At 41.7% G+C, this 19,623-nt stretch overlaps 1 protein-coding gene across 1 annotated transcript in view; it reads left to right on the top strand.

Moving 5' to 3' along the window:
- lrfn1.1.S (leucine rich repeat and fibronectin type III domain containing 1, gene 1 S homeolog) overlaps nt 1-14,919 on the top strand; it is a 78,552-nt gene extending 63,633 nt beyond the window's left edge. Inside the window, exon 4 of the mRNA XM_018233367.2 lies at nt 13,080-14,919. Coding sequence (XP_018088856.1) covers nt 13,080-13,929 — 850 coding nt within the window. The 3' untranslated portion in view covers nt 13,930-14,919. The remainder of the gene's footprint in view (nt 1-13,079) is intronic.
- Nucleotides 14,920-19,623: the final 4,704 nt, after the last annotated feature.

The raw sequence follows: 19,623 nt of genomic DNA, 5'->3' as shown, positions 1-19,623 counted from the left end.
TTGATCCCAATGCATTAAAGTCAATCGGTTTTGATGCTCACCAATTATTTTTTTGACGTGGTGGATTTTTTTGCGGGCAAATTGTCGCCGCAGTATTGCAATTAATTTGCTTGCTACTGGGACCACTTCTGCTGGACTCTAATTATACTGTACTTTACATATGCAATGAAAACAGGTGAATTTATTCGCCCATCACTACCCCTAAGCTCAGCTTCTCAACAGCTGCTCAGAGCCCACTGAGCATGTGAGTGTCACAGACACTTTCCAAGATGGTGACCCCTGTGACAAGTTTGAAGTCCTGGATCATTGCTGCTATTGACAAGCTGAAACTTTAGACTGGTGCAATAAGTTCAGTATATAAATAAGGCATTTCAAACCATATTAATTTTTGGGCTTTAGTTCTCCTTTAAATATTATCACTGTGCTTTGCTTGTTCTCATTTTTATTGCATATGTAAAGTACAGTATATGCTCAAACTGTGCTGATAGAAGAAAATGTCAAATAGACCCAAACATTCAGTCCATCAGAAGTGGTCCCAGTAGCACATAATTTTGGCCACAAATACTACTCTAAAACCCACACAGCATTCCACCAGAAAAGTGTTCATTGAACAGGCAAAAACAAAGTGATTTGTGGCAAGAGCAAAAGAATGAAAGGAAGCAATGCTGTGCTGTGGTGTAAAGCCAATCTTATGAACAGGACATCAAGACATAACCTCCACTCAGCCCCCGCTGTTCTCTGATCTCTGAGCATAACCCATTATTTATGCCTAGTTAATAACACATCAATCAGTCCTATCACTGTTTAATGTATATGGGGGAATGTAATTAAATTCATTAACAGAAAATGAAGCTACTTATTCTTTGTGTGTATTTAATAGCTTTAGGAACCCAAGAATGTATTTAGCAACCCATCTGACAGCTGAAAAGGGATTGTGAATAGTGATGGACGAATCTGAATTTGCAAAATTGCGGAAAAATTGGCATTGAAGGCAATGGGCTTTAAAATAATTTTGACAGGCAAACATTTTGACACAATCGAAAAACATTTTTTACGCTCAACTCTTTTGTCCAAATGCATTAAAGTCAATGGGTGTCCGAAAAATTTTGACACGTGACAATGTTTATATGGCTGTCAATTGTTTTTTATTGCAGTGAATTTTCTAGGGCGAATTATCACCGGCTCTTCGCGAAAGCATTTGCTGGACATGAAATAAGCCGCAAATTCACTATTTCATACTGTCCTAAATGTGATGAGACTAATGTGTCACTTTTTCATTATTTATGGTCTTGCCCAAAGATTGATATATATTGGAGGGAAATTTTGGGGTTTTTGAATTATCAATTGAAGATAAGGATTAAATTGCCTCCGTGTTTTGCTTTTTTGCATCTAGATAATGTAGTGTTTCCTTCTAGTGATGGGCGAATTTGCGCCGTTTCGCTTCGCCGGAAAATTCGCAAATTTCGCGCGAAATTCGCGAAACATCGTCTCGTTTTTCCGACGCTGCAAAAAAAAATTTTTTTAACGCCAGCGAATTTTTGACGCGAATTTTCCCGGCCGTTTCGCGAATTTATTCGCTGGTGGCAAATCGCGAAAATTCGCCGCGAATTTGCGCCTGCCGAATACATTTGCCCATCACTATTTCCTTCAGTTCCCAACACAAATTTTATTTCCCCTGAAAATAAATTATTGTCAGTTTTTTTTCTAGCAGCTTCCAAGAAAGCTTTATTTCCTGGTCATCCCTGGCAGCATATTACTAACGATCGGGTAATTGTCTCTACCGCTGGGTAATCAGAAGAAACAAACACGCCCCCTACACCATAAGTACCTCCTCTCCCATACCTCCTTGTCTTTTGTTTCTTCTGGGTAAGTAGAAATGCAGGCTCGGCACTGACGGGTCATTGATCCGATTACCGGGTGCAGTTTTTTTGCGGCTCTCTCCACCTGAAGCTCTGCCGACTCTACAGTGCAGAGACCCTTACAGCCGGGGGGGTTTTCTGGCGCTTTGCGCTTCCTTCAATGCGCTCCTCTATGACGTCAGTTGTGCGTCTGGTGCATATTAACCATGCGGTTTTGGCGTCCTATGCCCTATTCTGCCTGAATATTGGAATGGAGCCGGCTGCCAGTAAGCGTCCTGCTTCTAAGTCTGGGTGAGTGCCTTGCCAGCATTTAATGTTTTTATTTTTAGTGTGTCTTCGAAAAGAGCTGCTAATATTGGGTACTCTCAATTTTTTAGTGACCCTGTGCCTGTGGAAGAATCTGCTTCTAAGAAGCGTCATAGGAGAGAAGAGAGTACTGATTTGAAATCATGTAAAGCATGTGACAACCATGCAGTTAGACACAAGAGGCTGTGTCAAGCCTGTCTTCAGGATTGTGCTGTTCGTGATAGTGGAAGGGAACCTTCAGTGGCTTCTACCTCAGCCTTTAATCAAGAGTCAGTTATGCAATGGATTAAGGAAGCAGTTGCTGATTCTTTTAGGCAGACTGAAGGTTCTAGGGATCCACTCCCAAGTACATCTGTTGTATTACATTCTTCATCTTCAGATTCTGATGGATCTCATTCTTCTGAGGACGAATTGGAAAATGCTGAAGTTTTTGACTCTAAGATGATTCCTTCACTTATCAAGGCGGTTAGACGCACCATGAGTCTGGAAGAGAGTCGGCATGAGCCATCTTCTTCCTCCTTATTTTCTAAAAAGAAGAAAAACTTTTTTCCTGTGCATGCTGAAATTAAAGATATATTAGATCAAGAGTGGGCTAAGGGTCCTAGGAAGGTTCCAGTGGAGAATAAGTTTGAGAATCTATATCCTTTTTCTCAGGATTATTTGGAAATTTGGGAGAACCCACCTACAGTTGATGCCCCAGTAGCCCGTCTGTCAAAAAAGACTGCTCTACCAATTGACGATATTTCGGCTCTTAAACATCCTATGGATAGGCGAATTGAGACAGAATTGAAGAAAGCTTATTTGACAGCAGGAGCTGCTTGTAAACCAGCGATTGCTGCTGTTTCTGTCTCAAAAGCTATGACGGTCTGGGCAGATAATATTGAGGAAGCTTTTTTGGAGAACTCTCCTAAGGAAGCGATTTGTGAAGCTATTACAGATTTAAAAAGAGCAGCAGAGTTTTGCTTGGAGGCTACTGTGGATTTATCAAGAATGGCAGCACGCAATATGGCATATACTACGGCTGCCAGGAGGGCCTTGTGGCTGCGTACTTGGTATGTGGATACAGCCTCAAAAAATACACTGTGTAAGCTGCCCATTGAGGGCAAGAGGCTTTTTGGAAAGTCCTTGGATGACATTATTGCCAAGTCTTCTGGTGGTAAGAGCACCTTTCTGCCTTAAACTAAGCGGCCCCAAGAAAGGAGGCAGTGGGATAGATTTGCCTATAGACGCAAAGAAGAGGCTAAAGCCTACAGACCGGGTAAAGACTTTAGAAGTTCTTGGCGGTCTGGTCAGTCTGGGTTTTTTCGGGCCACAAAGGCTAGAAACCCCAAATCCCCAAGGAATCAGCAAAGACCTCAATGATATGAGGCTGGCCCTGCCAATTCCTGTAGGAGCAAGGCTTCTGGAGTTTCGAGAGGTATGGGCCAGAGAGATCCAAGATCAGTGGGTCCTTTCGGTAGTCACCAGAGGATACCGCTTAGAATTTCTACAAAAACCTCAAACGAATTTTTTCATTTCCTCAAAGATGACGGGGAAAAAAGAAGACCATTTAATCTTTCAGGACTACATTTCCCAGCTGAGGGCAAAAAAGGCGATAGTGGCAGTTTCGCCTCAGGAGCAAGGTCTAGGGTTTTATTCTCCATTGTTCCTGGTTCCAAAAGCCTCAGGAGAGCTTCGCCCAATCCTAGACCTAAGAAGATTGAACAAGTGTTTAAAGTACCAGAGATTCAAAATGGAGTCTCTCTCCACTATAAAGTCAGTGATACACACAGGAGATTGGCTAGCCTCCCTCGATCTAAAAGATGCGTATCTGCACGTCCCAGTGGCGGAAGAGCATCAACGTTTTCTAAGATTTGCATGGGGAGATCTCCATTTTCAATTTCGCTGCCTGCCTTTCGGCCTCTCTACCTCACCAAGAACCTTCACCAAGATGCTGGTAGTGCTTATCGCCAATTTGAGAAGGGAAGGAGTGGAAGTCTATCATTATTTAGACAATCTTCTAATTGTTGGAAGAAATCCACAATCCCTCAGGGATCAAGTACAGTTGGTGAGGAGGACGCTTATGCATTTCGGCTGGATTCTAAACGAAGAGAAGAGTCAGCCAGTTCCAACACAAAGAATGATATATCTCGGGGCACTCTTCGATACCAGGCTGGGGTTAGTTTCCTTGCCCCTTCAGAAGATTTCACGTATTACGGAGGAAGCGAGACTTCTTCAGAACCGCAGCAGTCTACCAGCCAGGGAACTCATGAGCTTTCTGGGCCTCCTAACTTCTTCTATCGAGTTAGTGAAATGGGCGAGGTGGAGAATGAGACCAGTGCAGAGTTGGTTTCTGACTCATTGGAATCGTCATTACAGATGTTGGTCGCAGATTATCAACCTGTCTCCAGCCTTCAAAACTCACCTCTCTTGGTGGCAGAAACCGGTGAATCTTCGCAGAGGGTTTGCTCTAGAGGAGCCTCAGTGGACAGAAGTTTTTACCGATGCATCCGGCACAGGTTGGGGAGCCCATGTGGGCAGTATAGAGGTCCACGGAAAGTGGAACAAAGATCTGTCGCATCTACCTTCGAATGTGTTGGAGTTGAGGGCGATCCAGAAGGCGCTGTCAGCTCTCAAGCCAGTCCTTTTAGGCCTGTCTGTGAAGATCAGATCGGACAATGCTTCAGCAGTATCGTATGTGAGGAGACAGGGGGGCACAGGGAGTTTCAAACTCATGAGGGAGACCATCCCAATCATGACCTGGGCACAGACCTATTTACAGAACATCACAGCCATTCATATCCCGGGCAGTCTGAATCATCGAGCAGATGCCTTGAGTCGCTATTCTGTAGACAAAACAGAATGGGGATTGAATCCGAAGATTTTCCTGTGGGTGGTGGCTCAGTGGGGCCTTCCCCAAATAGATCTAATGGCCTCGGAGAGCAATGCCACGATCAAGAATTTCTTCTCCAAAATTCCCTCAGCGACAGCAGTGGCAGTGGATGCACTGGCACAAGATTGGGAGAATCTTTGGGCGTACATTTTTCCTCCATTTCCGTTAATCTTCAGAGTGCTGAGGAAGCTCTTAGTTTCACGTATGGATGTAATAGCTGTTCTTCCAGATTGGCCACGCAGGCCATGGTATCCCCTGCTGAGACGCCTGTCGATTCAATTACCCCTGAGACTGCCGCTGTTGGAAGATCTATTAATTCAGGGTCCCTTTCTACATCCGAATCCAGGGGCCCTCAATTTAGCGGTCTGGAGGTTGAGAAGCTACGATTAAAACAGCAAGGTTGTTCAGATCAGGTGGTTAAAACGCTCATTAAGGCCATAAAACCTGGGACGATTTCTACGTACCATAAGATCTGGGATCGTTTTTCTGTCTGGTCAGAGTCTCAGGGATATAACCCCTTGAACCCGTCAACTTCTGAAATTTTAGGGTTCCTACAATCTGGTCTAGATTACGGATTGAGCCTCAGCTCATTGAAAGTGCAGGTGTCTGCCTTGTCTGTAGGGATGTCGCGGACTGTTCGCCCGCGAACTAATTCGCGCGAACATCGACCGTTCGCGTCCGCCGAATGTTCGCGAACGTCGCGCGACGTTCGCCAATTTGGGTTCGCCTTAGCTGGCGCTTATTTTTGCCCTCTCACCCCAGACCAGCAGATACATGGCAGCCAATCAGGAAGCTCTCCCTCCTGGACCACCCCCACACCCCCTGGACCACTCCCCTTCCATATATAAACTGAAGCCCTGCAGCGTTTTTTCATTCTGCCTGTGTGTGCTTGGAAGAGCTAGTGTAGGGAGAGAGCTGTTTAGTGATTTGAGGGACAGTTGATAGTAACTTTGCTGGCTAGTAATCTACTTGATACTGCTCTGTATTGTAGGGACAGAACTCTGCAGGGATTTGAGGGACATTTTAGGTTAGGTAGCTTTGCTGGCTAGTAATCTACCTTCTACTGCAGTGCTCTGTATGTAGCTGCTGTGGGCAGCTGTCCTGCTGCTGATCTCTCATCTGCTGACTGCTGCCTGTAACCCAATAGTCCTTGTAAGGACTGCTTTTATTTTCTTTTTTGTTTTTTTTTACTTTGCTACTGTAAGAGCCCAGTGCTATTAGTCTAGCTGTGTTGGGGAGTGGGACTGGTGTGCTGCTCCTCCTAGTAGTTCACCACTACCAGCACCAACCAGAGTCAAAATTGTTACAAAGTATCTTATTTGCACCTGTTAGCTGTTCTGAGCTCTCTGCCAAAAGCTAATTAAGTTAGAAACTGTTTTTTTTCTGGCTGTTCAGTTCAGAGAAAAGAGGGACTGGTGTGCTGCTCCTCCTAGTAGTTCACCACTACCAGCACCAACCAGAGTCAAAATTGTTACAAAGTATCTTATTTGCACCTGTTAGCTGTTCTGAGCTCTCTGCCAAAAGCTAATTAAGTTAGAAACTGTTTTTTTTTCTGGCTGTTCGGTTCAGAGAAAAGAGGGACTTTCCAGTACAAAAGAGGGACAGGGGGTTGAGTGGTCAAAAGAGGGATAGTTGGGAGGTATGCAAGTGCCACCTAGCTGTGTGAGCTTTTTCACATTCTGTCTAAATAACAATAATAATTCCGTGTCCGTAAACATCACCTGAGTGATGTTTTTACAGCAGCAATAATATATTCCGTACCCACTACTGTATACGTTGCCCTTGCAGGCATTGTTTGCCCAGTCTTTAACCAAGTGCCACCTAGCTGTGTGAGCTTTTTCACATTCCGTGTCCAGAAACATCACCTGAGTGACGTAGTGTGATTTCTGCCCTTTACAGCACAAAACGCAGCGCTGTGTCAACAATGTATTTTTCAGATACATTTTTGCCCTTGATCCCCCTCTGGCATGCCACTGTCCAGGTCGTTGCACCCTTTAAACAACTTTAAAATCATTTTTCTGGCCAGAAATGTCTTTTCTAGCTTTTAAAATTCGCCTTCCCATTGAAGTCTATGGGGTTCGCGACGTTTGCGAACCGTTCGCATTTTTGACGCAAGTTTGCGGATATGTTAGCGAACATTTTTTCCGCCGTTTGCTACATCCCTACTTGTCTGCAGTGTTGGGTAAAAGATGGGCTGAGGAGCCATTAGTGGATCAGTTCTTTCAAGCAGTCTTAAGCCTCCGCTGAGGAAGTTGGCGCTGCCGTGGGATCTGCCGTTAGTCCTTCGTGCCTTATCTACTCCCCCATTTGAGCCTATTTTGGAGATTCCTTTATGGCCTTTGTCTTTAAAAACCATCCTTTTAGTGGCCCTTACATCGGCTAGAAGGGTGAGTGAACTGCAGGCGTTGTCTATTGACCCACCTTATACAGTCTTCCATGAGGAAAAAGTTATTTTGAGGCCAGTTCCATCATTTCTGCCCAAGGTGGTTTCTAACTTCCATTTGAATGAACCAATTATACTTCCTTCTATGCCGTCAGATGACGGAGACAGTCCTTTGGATGTTCGGAGATGTCTGAAGGCCTATATTCAAAAGACTGAAGGAATTAGAAAGTCTAGAATGCTTTTTGTTGTTCCAGCCGGTGCAAGAAAAGGAGAATCTGCATCAGAGAGAACACTGGGTAGCTGGATTGCCAAAGCTATTTCCAAAGCTTATTCGGTACAGGGCAGGCCATCACCACCGGTTTTGAGAGCACATTCGACTCGGAGTGTGGCAACTTCATGGGCAGCAGAAGCAGGAGTTCCGCCAGAGTCTATTTGCAAGGCAGCAACTTGGGCTTGAGCATACTTTTGTCAAGCATTATAAATTAGATTTATTGTTTTCTTCAGACGTTCATTTTGGGCAGTCGGTCCTCGCTGCCTCTGTCTATTAAAATTATCAGCATATATTCCCTCCCTGGTTTTATTGCTTGGGTATTACCCGATCGTTAGTAATATGCTGCCAGGGATGACCAGGAAAGGGGAAAATTGTTTCATACTTACCGTAATTTTCCTTTCCTGGTCATCCCTAAGGCAGCATACCCTCCCTATGTTTTATATGTGCTTAGTACAAAGACAAGGAGGTATGGGAGAGGAGGTACTTATGGTGTAGGGGGCGTGTTTGTTTCTTCTGATTACCCAGCGGTAGAGACAATTACCCGATCGTTAGTAATATGCTGCCTTAGGGATGACCAGGAAAGGAAAATTACGGTAAGTATGAAACAATTTTCCCCTTTAATTCTTGGTTACTAAAAGAACCCCCTTCGTTAAAAGACGTTATTCCTTTTATGAACCAGCTTAGTTGGCAAGAGGCCTTATTTACCAAAACCAAAGGAAATAATTCCATTGACTCTTTTAAACTGATTTGGTCTCCCTTTATTGAAGCTTGTCATTCTAATATAGGTGATCAAATAGGACGGTTTCTCCATTTATAAGATGTGCTTTCAGACATTCTAGTCAATGAATGAACATTTTTCTTTATTTCTTTCAATATGTTTACATCCACTGGCTTAGTTAATTTTAGTTAGTTGTTGTCAGTCTCATTAAATGGTATTTCGTTTTTAATAATTTTATGCCATTGTATCGATTATAACTTGTCTTTCATCTGCATAAAATTTGCTGTCATACTGTTATCATTTGTTTAACATGAGAATCAAATAAAATATTTTCAAAATAAATAAACAAAAATCTGTATAATAAAAGTCCTTTTTAAATTAAAAAAAAAACAAAAAAAAAATATTGTGAATTTTATTCATGTAATAAAAGAGCTCTTAAATTCTCTTGTAATGTATAAATATAGCAACAATAAAAGCATGCCATCTTGGTAAACCCCCTCTAATTAGTTAAGGGGCACATTTACTATTGGTTGAATATCGAGGGTTAATTAACCCTCGATATTCGGGCGTCAAAGTAAAATCCTTCGACTTCGAATATCGAAGTGGAAGGATTTACCGCATTTCCTTTGTTCATACGATCGAACGATTCGAAGGATTTTAATCCATTGATCGAATGATTTTCCTTCGATCAAAAAAGCTAGGAAAGCCTATGGGGACCCCCTCTAATTAGTTAAGGGGCACATTTACTATTGGTTGAATATCGAGGGTTAATTAACCCTCGATATTCGGCCGTCAAAGTAAAATCCTTCGACTTCGAATAGCGAAGTGGAAGGATTTACCGCATTTCCTTCGTTCCAACGATTCGTAGGATTTTAATCCATCGATCGGACGATTTTCCTTCGATCAAAAAAAGCTAGGAAAGCCTATGGGGACCTTCTCCATAGGCTAACATTGATGCTCGGTAGGTTTTAGGTGGCCAAGTAGGTGGTCGAAGTTTTTTTTAAAGAGACAGTACTTTGAATATCAAATGGTCGAATAGTCGAACGATTTTTAGTTCGAATCGTTCGATTCGAAGTCGTAGTCGAAGGTCGAAGTAGCCAATTCGATGGTCGAAGTAGCCAAAAAAAACATTCGAAATTCTAAGTTTTTTTCCTTCTAATCCTTCACTCGAGCTAAGTAAATGTGCCCCTAAATGTCCTATCATTTTTTTTTCTCATTCTCTTGATCTAGTAAACGTAACCTTGCTGAAAAAGCTAATACCTGTATAGGCCAGTATTTCTGACAGTGCCCCAAATGATGTCATACACCCTCTCCAGATCACACTAGGCAATGTAGAGGTGAATTATAATATAATGCCAGGTAATGGGGATTTCGTAAAGAGCATGGAGCCAGTGGCCTAATAATGCCAGTATAAGTCACTAACTCCTTCATCAAGGCTAAAGGAAAATAAGGCAAAAGAAAAGTAATTATACCCTTACCACTTAATCATAATTGATAAAGACCAAAAAAAAAAAAATAATGGTATTCTCTTTTATTTCCTTATTAAGCATGCTTTTAACTGTTACATTAGCTTACCGTCTTTACTTTTGCCTTTTCAAATTTGCCCTCCCTCCCTCATTAGGCCTTCCCTCCTTTATACTGTATATTGCCCATGACCAGCTATGCTTAAGGTGGCCATAGACGCACAGATAATATCGTACGAAACGAATATTCGTTCAATATTCAGTGCGTGTATGGTGGGAAACAAGTCGGCCGATATCGGCAGAAGACTTGGATATCGGTCGGCTTGTCCATTGGGATGGACGGAAAATTTTTTTGAAGGCACCCAAACATTGGCCATTGTTAGTGCTGAATCGTCAGATACAGGTAGAATTCTATTGTTTTTACCTGTATATCTGACGATTCAGCTCTATACGTGTTTATTGAAACGAACAAAATTGGCGCGCGTATAAAAATTGTTGCGTATCAAAGTTATTTGGGCGCCCATTGACTTTAATGCATTTGAACAAAATAGTCGTGCGTATAAAAACTGTCGCTCGCTCGGGTCAAAATTATTTTGATGCCCATTGACTACAATGTGTTATACAAATTTTTGTCAGTTTTACCAATTTCGCCACAGATTCGCCCATCACTATTCCCTATTTCATATGTGTTCTGTAGTGCTGCCCTTCCATGATACATTCTGTGTTTTGCTGCTGTCTGATAATCACTTGTTTGTGTTGCTGACACCCAGGTCTGTCCCTGTTCTACCAATGGCTTCTTACTGCATTTTCATTCTGCCACTGTCCCCTAGCAACATCCCTTGTACTACAATTGTCTCCTAAATACATTCTCCTTCTTTTTCCAACACTTTCTACAACACGTATTTTGCAGTTGTTTTCTAGTTACATTGCTGTTTCCTAAATACGTATCATTTCTACTGTTGCATCTTTCCTAAATACATTCTGCCCTTCATCTGGCCTCTCATAACCTCTATCTGCAGCTCCAGTTTGACTGCTGCCCTCATATGCTTCTCTGATTCAGCCACTGGCCTTTTTGTGTTTCACAAAACTGCCGAAAAATTTGCGAACAGTCAAAGTTGACGCCGGCCCATTTAAGTCAATCAATTGATGGAATCATCGCTGGCGTCGAAAAAACTTTTTTCGACTTTGTCGAATTTTCCCCTGCCGAATAAATTTGCCCATCACTATTTGCTATGTCGAGTCCTACTTCTGTCACTGTCTCCAGACACAGTTTTGCCATTGCCCCTTATCTGCAGTGCTGGTTCTGCACAAGCCTATCTCCTGCAGTTGCTTCCTTCTGCTGATGGCCTCTCTATCTGATCCTCCTGTTTTCTAAATTATCCTTCTATGCTGTTCTGCTTTAGTCCCTTCTCTGTTTTGACTGTCCTGCTGTCACCATCCTGGAACAGTTCTGCTTATCTCTGTGGTTTTCTATATATTTTCTTGTGCATTCATCATCTTCTCTGTGATTTATTACATTGTTTCTCGTTTCCTGCTCTACCCTTGACACATTAGATACAGAACTGTCTCTTCGTTCCCTCTCTACCTTTCTCCAGATTTAATTCCAGATTTCACTCTTGTACTCTTCCGTGAAACTTAAATTAGGATAGCGGTGGTGGTGGATGATATCGTGATAAAAACGACATTTTGCTATTTTGTGACATTTGATGTGACATTTCTAGAAGACCCAGCTATTTGCATTGGCTAGAAATGTCCTTGATTTTTTAATATTCTGGTACTCTTATTTTACAGTAATGGTCCTCAATATACATTAGCTTCCACCCTGTAGCTTTATTGTACATTGTAAAAATACAAATAAAGCATGTCTTTTGATGAAAACCGCAAAGTACAAATTGATTGATACATGTCCTTCAACATGCACAGAATTTGCTGCCATCTTTAATTTAGCACTTGGTGTCCATGGGTTAAATAAGTATGTATTTAGTTCTCTAACCTCAATCTCTCCAATGGACTGGGGCTTGGGACTCTCATTCTTAAAGGTACTAATATTTGTTCACATTATTGTCATATCATCCACCACCACCATTACTTCAATAGTCAAATCTGGAATTACTTTATCACAGGAGAAGGAAAGCTACAGAGGTATTTTATTGCCAATAGATTAACTGCAACAGAGAGATATAGAATGCTATATTTATTCTGTAGAATGTTTTACCATACCTGAGTAAAAAGTTATAGAAGCTCTCTGTTTATTTAGGATAGCACCTGCCATATTAGCTTGGTGTGACATCACTTCCTACCTGAGTCTCTCCCTGCTCACTTATAGCTCTGGGCTCAGATTTCAGCAGGGAGGGGGAGAGGAGCAAACTGAGCATGCTCACGCCCGGGGCAATGAGGTTTAAGCTGAAGGCAGGAAGTCTGATACAGGAGCCCATGTGTACACAATAGAAGTAAAGAAATGCAGTGTTACTTTTGAAAGAGGACTCAGAGCATCACTACTTTGAGAGTTTATGAAAATCTTCATAGTCATATTTAGGTGGACCTTTCTGATAAGGCTTACTTAGTTTTAACCTTTCCTTCTCCTTTAAGGCAGGGTGGTTGGTTAAAAGCAAAGCTGATATTGCAGTTAGGCCTCCTGGAGAGAAATCAGATACTGCATGTTTCTATTTTTTATGAACAACATTTTTAAATATTTAAAATGCTACAATCTAAGCTGTGTTAAATACTCTATCTATGTATTTTGCAAAAAAAAACTAACATTCCCATGATACCTCTCTCCACCACTATTACGTTTGAATCTCTTTGTGCCTTCCTCACTCTTGTCTGTAGATAATGATTACTGTTTAGTGATGGGCGAATTTGCACAATTCGCCGCCGACAAATAAATTCAGGAAACGCCCGCGAAAATTTGCTGGTGTCAAAAAAAATTGGCGCCGGTGTCAAAAGCGGACTCCGGCGTCAAAAACATGAATTACCAGCGAAACGGCGCAAATTTTATTTGCTGAGTTGTTAATAATAATAATACTTTTAATAATATAATCGTAATAATAATATTAATAACAATAATAATCATAATAGTAATCATGTCAGTCATCTTTCTTATTTCTTCCTATTTATTTATTCTGCTTTTATAAGGACCTGTTTATAAAAAAAAGTTCTAATTTTTTTACTCCAGTCTTCATTTACTCTTTTACTGTATTCCTGCAGGATGATTCCACCCAGCAACAGAAGCTTTTTGGTCAATGATTTGGCACCTGGGAGAGAGTATGACCTTTGCGTTCTGGCTGTGTATGATGACGGAATGACCTCCCTGACTGCAACTCGGGTGGTAGGCTGTGTCCAGTTCAGTACAAGGGATGAAAGTGGACAGTGTCAACCACTTCATACACAGTTCCTTGGGGGCACTATGATCATAATTATTGGAGGAATCATTGTGGCATCAGTGCTTGTATTTATTATCATCCTTATGATAAGATATAAGGTATACAGTGGCCAAGAAGAAGAAGAAGAGAAAACTAGAGTTAGCAATGTGTATTCCCAGACAAATGGCCAACAGGCTGTGGCCTCTGCCTCTTCCTGTGCCAAATTGGGAGAGAATAACTATGAACCATTACCACCTCCTTCCAAGGGTCATCCAGTGGAAAGCAAAGACCATGGTAAAGAAGATCCCCAACTTTCACCTACTCCAATCCCTTTGACTCAGCTGGATAAGAGGAGAACAAGGACGTCCAGTGATCTTCAAACAGTGGCTCTCCTGTCCTCCCTTTCAGGGGATGGAGAACAAACAGAAACCAGTGCACCTGGCTCAACAACTTCACTGTGTCTGATAAGCAGTGATGGGCAAAATCAGCAGGGCCCCAAAGCAATTCCCAGGACTTATCAGCATAGATTCTCCTTTGATGGAGACTATACCTTGTTCCAGAGCCACAGTTATCCCCGCAGGGCACGGACAAAGAGACATATGTCCACATCTGAGCTGCAGAATCAGGAGACTGCTCTTGATCACAGGAGGGTCACATTTAGCAGCACAGAGTGGATGCTAGAGAGCACAGTTTAAAGACGCCTTGGGGGCACAGAACCTCTAGGGTGCAGGTAATACAGAGGAACATGTAAGGGGTCCATCCATTTTCAGAATGAGTGTGCTGCATCATAGATAGCTGCTGAGTGCGCCATTACTTGTCCTCAAAGAACCAGACTAAAGTAATAGATAGCTTCTATATTAACGTTAATTCAACCAACCATGCACTATGACATTCCATGGCCTAGGTTTTGTTTAGAGTAAGGAAGCAGTGTTTAAAGTAGGCTAGATATTGACATATAACGCAGCAATCTAATTCATCAGGAGAGGTGTGAAGGTGTGATCATTCTACTAACCATCACAAACTTGCTGCTCCTGAGCCAGCAGAGCAAAACGGGACCAAACACTATTGCTTCTGCAATTGAAACCAACGGCACCACATGCTAAATAAATTGTTTCTGGATTACTGCCCACCCATCCAACACTGCTGCTCAGTATCAAAATGCACTTTCCCTAATTTTATTCTTCAGATCTCTGTCCTTCTGTTTGAGATATAGAGGGCTGTTGCTCTGCTTGGGTTTTGGTGTTGTAGTGGATAAATGTTGAGCCCTCAAAGCAGTGCCTTAAACCAAGAGAGAGACCAGCACACAGGCTTTTGGGACCCCGCCCAGAAAAAGGCCTCCTCTCATTCCTAGTGGGTTCTGTGCCCGTGGGTGGAGGTGAGGGATGGACATGCTGGTTCATCCAGAGAAACAGGACATATGCACAAATGACACAATACCCAAATGTATTATGAAGTTGAGAAAGTGAAATCCTGATAACCTATATCTTCTGTACATCTAGCTGGTCTGGATCCATTTTGAGTCCATGAAGTCAGAAGCCTCCCTGGGACTTGACAGGAAGGAAGATTATGAATACTTAACACAGGTTTTTACATTAAAGATCTGTGTCAGCCCCCACATATACCGCTGCAGAGGGAAACACTCCAGTTGGTAACGGGGGGGGGGGGGAATAAAAATCCTATCTGTGACTCAGTGCTCTGCTTCTGTGTTTTCTTTGTGCATTTACTTCTTTGTCCCTCCTCCACATAAGCACACTACATGAATGGCAGAAGTGCTGCCTGTGTGGGAGAACAAAAAGGAAGGCGCTGGCTGTGAGAAGCAGAAGTATGTATGAAGGTAATAGATGTGTGAGGTTGTGCTGTTTATTTGGGGATCACTAAGAATATGTGAGAGAGCATTGGTTGTGAAAGAATAGAGTTCAAGTCTAGGATGTACATTATCTCACAAAGTGGTTTCTGACTGTGTAGAGGTCATACACTTTAAGATCTGATGCTGCACATGTAGACCATTTTCTGCCCCCTCACAACCTGGACCTAACTTTATCCATGCCTTACAAAGTCATGCCCAACCTGCCCATGTTTGATGTCATGAAAGGGTGTACGTTTATGAAATAAAACAAAAGGTTAGGGTCAGACAGATCTGAGTTCAGTGAATAACACTGAAGGTGGTTGGGCCAGGGAGAGACATCATTAAGAGACAAAATTAAACCTGTGACCAGCTGAGTGAGTAATTGTTTGGCTCAAACCCACCTGAACCATGGGTTTTGGACTGACCTGTACATCCCTAGTAAGATACAGCCATTTGGCGAGGTCACCAAAATGATTGGACCCTTGTTGATTTGATCACCTGATCATGTGGTCCCCAGGCCAAACCATCAAATCATAATGGAGGCCAAGGGTGGCATTAAACAAACTGATGCAGTTTGGCCACGTTAACAGCAAATATGGTGTAATTCAATCAGAATTTCAAGAATATAAATTGGACATCATATAAGTTTTCACCTAATCTCACCATAACTGACCATAAAGTTGTGCCTTCAGGAAAGGTAATTACACTGGGGGTGCCAAATTTTTAGGCTCCACTCCCATGCATAAGCTTTTTTTGATGCAGGAAATGCAATAAAAAGTGTATTTAAGTTGAAGCTGCTTGGGTTTAGTGGAATTCAATGGTAGCAAGTAACAGGAGGCATGTGCTCACTGGATTGTATCAAAGGTTGGTTATACATACTTCTTAGCTGTTTAGAGGATATCCCTTTCCTCAAAAAGGATTGTGGGTTTTAAATTGACATGGTAAATACCTTTAACACAGTTTTCTTTCTCATTAAATGTTTGGTCATGTACAATTTTTATACAATCCGTAAAACCCCGCTTTTTAATTGCAGTAGCCTGCAGAATGCCCAAGTGCTTTAACATCCCATATGTTGGGAGACAGGGTGGGTGTTTAATACTGAACTCTTTTAGAGCAGAACAGCTGCCTCTGTTCCATTAGAGAGTTCCTCTTCTTGTTTTCCCTCCTATATCATTGCCTTTTTTTTACCATGCCTTAAACACTTTACATGTCAACCACTGAAATTAACCCCAGTCACTGCCATTGATATTAGCAGAGGGTAGAACCTGGGGTTGAAGAACATTGTAGGTACCCAAATTCCATTCGATTTAGAAAGAAGTAATGTCTTTAAAGGGATCCTGTCATCGGAAAACATGTTTTTTTCAAAACACATCAGTTAATAGTGCTACTCCAGCAGAATTCTGCAATGAATTCCATTTCTCAAAAGAGCAAACAGATTTTTTTATATTCAATTTTGAAATCTGACATGGGGCTAGACATTTTGTCAATTTCCCAGCTGCCCCCAGTCATGTGACTTGTGCCTGCACTTTAGGAGAGAAATGCTTTCTGGCAGGCTGCTGTTTTTCCTACTCAATGTAACTGAATGTGTCTCAGTGGGACATGGGTTTTTACTATTGAGTGTTGTTCTTAGATCTACCAGGCAGCTGTTATCTTGTGTTACGGAGCTGCTATCTGGTTATCTTGCCATTGTTCTTTTGTTTGGCTGCTGGGGGAAAAAGGGAGGGGGGTGATATCACTCCAACTTGCAGTACAGCAGTAAAGAGTGATTTAAGTTTATCAGAGCACAAGTCACATGACTTGGGGCAGCTGGGAAATTGACAATATGTCTAGCTCCATGTCAAATTTCAAAATTGAATATAAAAAAATCTGTTTGCTCTTTTGAGAAATGGATTTCAGTGCAGAATTCTGCTGGAGCAGCACTATTAACTGATTAATTTTGAATTTTTTTTTCCCATGACAGTATACCTTTAAGGTATACTCTTTTTTAATTCTCAGCCATGTAGTACTGTATATTTAGTTGCTCGCTGAAAATGATGAGATGGACCCCTAAACAAAGCATCCTTGCAGGCCTGAAGTCACCCCAGAGTCTTCATTTTATAAGCTCAAAAGCCAAACAATCTTTGAAATCAACAACAACAGATCTCCTTGTGTAGCTAACCTTTCTCATGGAGGCCTGCCTTTCCTGTGCCCCTTGGATTAAACTTGTTTAGTGTGCACTCTGTCTCTGTTTGATAAATGCTGGCTTTATTTTTTGAGAAACTTAACATTGGAGACTTTTCATATTGAGTGATGATATTACACTAATCCCTGCAACACCAATCCTTGCATGCCTATTAAATCTCATTGTACATTTTCCAATATAATCCTGTGAACCTGTGAACAATCATCCAGTGCCAATTATAGTTCCTGCTTTCTGCTCTCAGGAGGATTTGTGGCAATTTCAGAGAACCCCAGACTAGGTCTTTTTTGTCAGAAAATGCATATCTCCCATTCCCTATACAATCTCTTGACCTGGGCAGCTATAAGGCCACCGATCTTACACTTTCCACTTAACCCCGCATATAAGCTAATGATTACAATAAAGACCCCAATGTGCTGCACTTGGATGGGCAAGTATCAACAAATTGCCTCACTCAACCTTACCTCCTGGGGCTCTTACCTGGAGAAGCACCAACATACTCAACAGATAGGGGACTACAGCCCCATTACCCCATTCTCCTGCTCAATCCGGCTGCCATAGCCACAAACTTACCTATTTAAGAAACATCTGGAAATCCACAACTCAAGGGTGGGAGGGCAGAGACCTCCCTCTTTCTTAGTCTTAACCCCTTACTCACTGGCCTCTCTAACCTGGTCAAATCTTCCCTCACTCCACTTATGCTTGTCTGGGAAGCCCTATTCTCTGATCACTTTTCCTGTTTATGTAAACAGAATAATAACCTGAGAAAGGTATTATTATTATTTACAGATGTAAAGCTCTTGTTGTCCTGTTGCTCTTATATTAAGGGATTAGTATATGCCAGGATTATTCGCTATACAATCTCTTTCTCTGATTCTCTTTCCCTGTTTATGTAAACATAGAATAATAACCTGAAAAAGGTACATAGTACATAGTAAGTTAGGTCAGAAAAATACACACATCCATCAAGTTCAACCTTTTAGCTCTTTTTTACCTGCCTAACTGCTATTTGATCCAGAGGAAGGCAAAAAAAAACCCATCTGAAGCCTCTCCAATTTGCCTCAGAGGGGGAAGAAATTCCTTCCTGACTCCAAAACGGCAATCAGACTAGTCCCTGGATCAACTTGAACAAGGTAAGAAACATCTCATTATAAAAACAAAGGTCCTGCTACACTTATATTATATATATATATATATATATATATATATATATATATATATATATATATATATATATATATATATATATATATATATATAAATAAATATGTCAGGAATATAATTAGTAGATAGAGCCAGTTTGGTCCAGTGTCTCAGCCTATAACCATAAAACCTTACAGGTAACAAAACAGAGCAAATGAGGGAACAAGTAAGAGAAGGAAAAGAACGATTGTGAGATTTATCACACAACAAAGAGAGTGGGGGAGGGAAGGAGAAGACAAAGAGTTTGGAAAAAGGAGAGAGAAACAGAGGGAAGCCCAGAGATAATGTGTGAAAATCATCAAAGCAAGATGATGAGGAAAGGAGGAGGTAGCACAGACATAAAAAGACTTATAATGAGTTTGATCTGTGCATATTAACAAATAATGAGTGACTACTTTGTGACTGAAGACATCAGTTAATTCGATTTGTGAATAAGAAACAAGTCTGCCTTGTAATGAACATGAATGTTGCACAAATTCAGTATTTTGAATTATGGGCTACACCTCTCTTGCCACACCTTTATCTTCCCAAACACTGGCAGCTTTGGACCCTGAGCTGCTGCTGCACAGAGATGGGCTTAAATTATTATCTGTTAATGTACAATGTATCCAGCCAGGCTGTCAGTGAAGGTTTGTAAGTACAGCGAACCTCTGGGGTTCAATGATGGATAGAATGGATGAGAAAACTACTAACCCAGCTTTGTTTCCCTCTAGGGAGTATGCAGCCCTACTCTTGCTCACACCACTACCTTTAATTGCTTTTAGTAATTAGTGTGGCTAAATGTCCAGCAGAACATTTTGTGAATATTAAGGGTTAATGGTGTTCTAAGCAATACGGTATGTTTGCCAGAAGCTTAATGAAGTAGCTGCTACAGAAGGAAAAAAAGCATGAAGAGAGGGTCAAGGTGGTATAAAGGAGGATGACTGCAGAATGGAACATTCCAATGTGCCTGGGGGGGGGGCAGATCTACTAAAGGGCGAATTGTCGCCATCATCTGCTTCACTCCAATCGCTACACTTCGCCAGACGCAAATGCGATCAGATTACACTAATTCACCTAAATGAGGAGTTTCATCGTGGGCGCCAAATGGCCAGTGAACTTGTGCTCAGGTCAATTTGCATAGGGCAGGAAATTTAAAGTTGTATGGACGTCTTTATGTTA

Source organism: Xenopus laevis, chromosome 8S (genome assembly GCF_017654675.1).
Source record: "Xenopus laevis strain J_2021 chromosome 8S, Xenopus_laevis_v10.1, whole genome shotgun sequence".
Taxonomy (NCBI): domain Eukaryota; kingdom Metazoa; phylum Chordata; class Amphibia; order Anura; family Pipidae; genus Xenopus; species Xenopus laevis.
The sequence above is the reverse complement of the archived record's forward strand: the minus strand, read 5'-3'. Positions and strand labels throughout refer to the sequence as shown.